Here is a 3,361-nt window from a genome sequence, read left to right as displayed (position 1 = left end):
TAGCCAAACTACTCAGCTCTTATTATCAATCCATAGATGTCTTAATCAGTTACATCTCTCTAACTTTTTTCCAGTAAAATCCTTCACATACATATTAGGCTTCAACATTAGTAGCATTTTGAGCTAAAAGGGAGAGGGCTTCACCAGCACGTGATCCTGACGATAAACGCAGCTTTCGATACTCGTCGTAGGTGAAGGTTTTGTAGAGTCTTGGGTGTTCAGAATCCGCGAGTGTTGGTGGAGGCTCAACTATATCATCCTTTGGTGCTAGCAGGAACAATGCTATAGAAAATCTCCATACGGCTTTCTTGCACTGGACTCTGTGCTTCACATTATGTAGTCTACCATTGCTCCAGGCCTTCAAAAACAGAGGTTCATACAATGAAAAGCTCATAATCAACATAAAATAGAAAAATTGCCGACATGATGTAATTAGTATTAGTTACAGCATAAAAAGAAAGGCTAGTCTGTCCGATAACTCGGATACATAGTGTTAATTTTTTTTTTTACTTTTCAGTCTCTATATCCACATTATGCAGCCTATCATTGCTCCAGGTCATCAATGTGCATCTCATAACAGGGGGAAAGTGCCGAAATGATGCAATTTGTCTGATATTTCAGGCAACCATATATTCTACCTTTTCCTAGCATGTATACTTTGGACACAGGCTTTTATGGTAGACACGGAACGCTGGCGGTTGCTGAAAGCCGGTAAAATCATTATCATATAGAATGTGAGATGACATGTGAAAAATGGCAAATTTCTTGGGTATTAGGCACGGCAGAGTGTCCAAAGTAAATTGTGTATAAGGTGCAGATAATCTCCTCATTTATACCTTCAACTTCGATAGGATATAAGTAAAATTGTTACATGTAAATTGCAGATAGCCCCCTCAATTACACCTTCAATAGAATTCATCACCCTCAAAATCGTTTATCGACACTTATCACCCTTGGGTTGGAATTTTGAGAAAGATAAATTACAGATAGTCCCATCTCTCCCACGAATTAAGAGACGATAAATAGTTAATATACGAGTCGAGAGGAGATCAACGATGCTAAAGATACATATAAACAGACCCGGCCATGGGGTAAGCCCACCAAGCCTCGGGGCTAGGGCAACCTAGGGCCACGTAATATAGGGTTATAATTTATAAACATAAAATCCCAAGCTTTAACATGATGCGGACTTGGTATTGTGGTTGAGGGGTTTGTCTGTTGTATAAACCGCCCCTGTTTGAGTCTTAGAGGGCGCATTTCGTCAGTTTTTTTTTCCAAACACGTGCATATGTATGATGACCTAATTGAAGAATTCGCTTTGAAAAATTCAAGAAGAAGTATTTTTCTTTGAATTAAATTGTAGCACAAATGTAACCTTTTCTTATATGAATGTTGATTTTGCAAGAGAATATTATCAGTTTGAGCCCAATATAAAACGCTAAATGATATTATATGTATATTTATTTTTATCGTTATTGTTCGTACCGAATTTTTAACATAAGGGGCAACTAAAATTAGATTGGACTAGGGCAACCCAAACCTCGGTGCCGGCCCTGCGTATAAAGGAGGTTATCTCCAATTTATCCAATTGTTAATCGTGAAATTCTGATCAAATAGAATGTAGGTTTGAAATAACAAGAAAAAAAATCTAGAAAACAATGATGAATAAAAATACCTTCGCAACATCCCCGAGGTTGACAAGAAAGGACCCAGGAACCGGATCGACAGCCACGAACGAACCTGACTCGGTCATCACTTCGAGCCCGCCGACGGATTCATCTTCTTGGAGAACGGTGAGGAACCCTGAATCCGTGTGCATCTGGACGCCGGAAGAACCAACGGTTTCCTCGGTGAAGTTGTACCTGTTGATCCTGAACTGACTGGGCCAGTCTTCGAACGAGTAGCCGACCAAGCCCAAGCTCTCCGCGACCTTGCTCGCTATCCGCACCAGAAGCCCGTGGAGCTCCGAGGCGTAGGCCCTGATTGTTTCTCTGAAGATCGTCCAGCGAACAAAATTCACGATTCGTTGTAATCAAGTTGAAGGTCACGCAACAAAAGTCTTTATGACTGAAAAGTCTTTATATCTCCACCTGTGGCNCCTCCGCCGGCGAGCCTAGCAGGTCGATCACCGGGACAACCTCCTCCATAATTAATTAATTGCTAGGGGTGGAGGGATCAAGCGGTTACAAATGCCAAAAGGGTTTAAAAAAAGTCTTTGTTATTATTATTTATTGACAATCGTGGGCCGGCAAATATTGGGAAAGCCTGTTTGGATTTAATCATTTAAGGAAGGAGATGGTAAATTTCTTTTTTCCTTTTTCAATTGAAATAATTAATTAATATTTAGCTGCTAGTAGTAAAAAAAGTGGAGAAAGCGATGAGAAGAAAGCAAAATCAAAATCGATGCAGATTCCAAACTTCAAGATATCAGAGTTTACCTCCTGTGTCAACTACGCTTACAGAGACAAGCGCGCGGGAGAAAAGATCTACTGTCGGCTGTTGTTAATTTATCACTCTCTTCATCTAAAAATGTTTGGAAAAAATGTGTCCAGACCCCAAAAACAAAAATTTCATATGACAATACCCCTTATAGTTTTCTTCATGTGGATCAGCCCCTTGAAGTATGACATTTTGTACTGCAGCTCCTTTTTATTAATTATCACATGCCAGCTAAGCTAAAATTCCCAAACTATCTTTATCCTCTCTCCTCAATCTCTCTGACCCAGCACTCATATCATCTCTCTCTCATCTCCTCTCTCTCTCTCTCTCTCTCTCTCTCTCTCTCTCTCTCTCTCTTTCTCATCTCATCTCTCTCTCTCTCACCTCTCTCTAAAACTAAGAGCTTTCTCAAGCTCGTCGTCCTGACCGAGACGCACAGAGCATTAATCTATTAGCTAGAAGAAGGAAAAAAAAAGAAAGGTAAGGAGAAGTAGAGTAGAAGGGGATGAAGAGAAATGCTGTAATTAAGAAAGACCGAAAATGTGTATTAATGTATCTCTATGAATAAAATTATCACGGTGCCGCCGATCGATATTCGAAGCAATATAACGAGAGGTAGAAAATGAGCCCAAATGAAAAGAAGATATCGTGTGATAGATAATATAAAGGGCCACACACCGGCGCAGACGGTAGTGAAAATGGAGACCGGAGGTGGCCGTAAAACACGCGCGAAGTTGGCACGGCGCTGCTGTTTTCTGCTCGCTGCTGCCGTCGAGCGATGTTTCGGATGTTACCGAGAGAGATAGAGAATGAGTTAGAGCGTGATACAAATTGGAGGTGATAGGCAACATGTAGGGCTACTCACCAAAGAAGAAATCGACGGAAACGGAGATTAGAGGCGATCAGAAAGTGCGTGCAAAGT

General features: G+C 40.9%; 1 protein-coding gene across 1 annotated transcript; it reads right to left on the bottom strand.

Annotated features, from left to right (window-relative positions):
* LOC109839668 (2-oxoglutarate-dependent dioxygenase DAO-like) lies at positions 1–2,029 on the bottom strand (the record flags this gene model as incomplete). The annotated part of the gene is made up of 2 exons (XM_020408210.1): positions 1–358; positions 1,676–2,029. Coding segments are annotated over 2 exons (618 nt in total), but the record flags the coding sequence as incomplete, so codon positions are not given.

This window comes from Asparagus officinalis, chromosome 1 (assembly GCF_001876935.1).
Source record: "Asparagus officinalis chromosome 1, Aspof.V1, whole genome shotgun sequence".
Taxonomy (NCBI): Eukaryota; Viridiplantae; Streptophyta; class Magnoliopsida; order Asparagales; family Asparagaceae; genus Asparagus; species Asparagus officinalis.
Note: the sequence above shows the minus strand (reverse complement) of the source record. Positions and strands in the feature narration are given on the sequence as shown.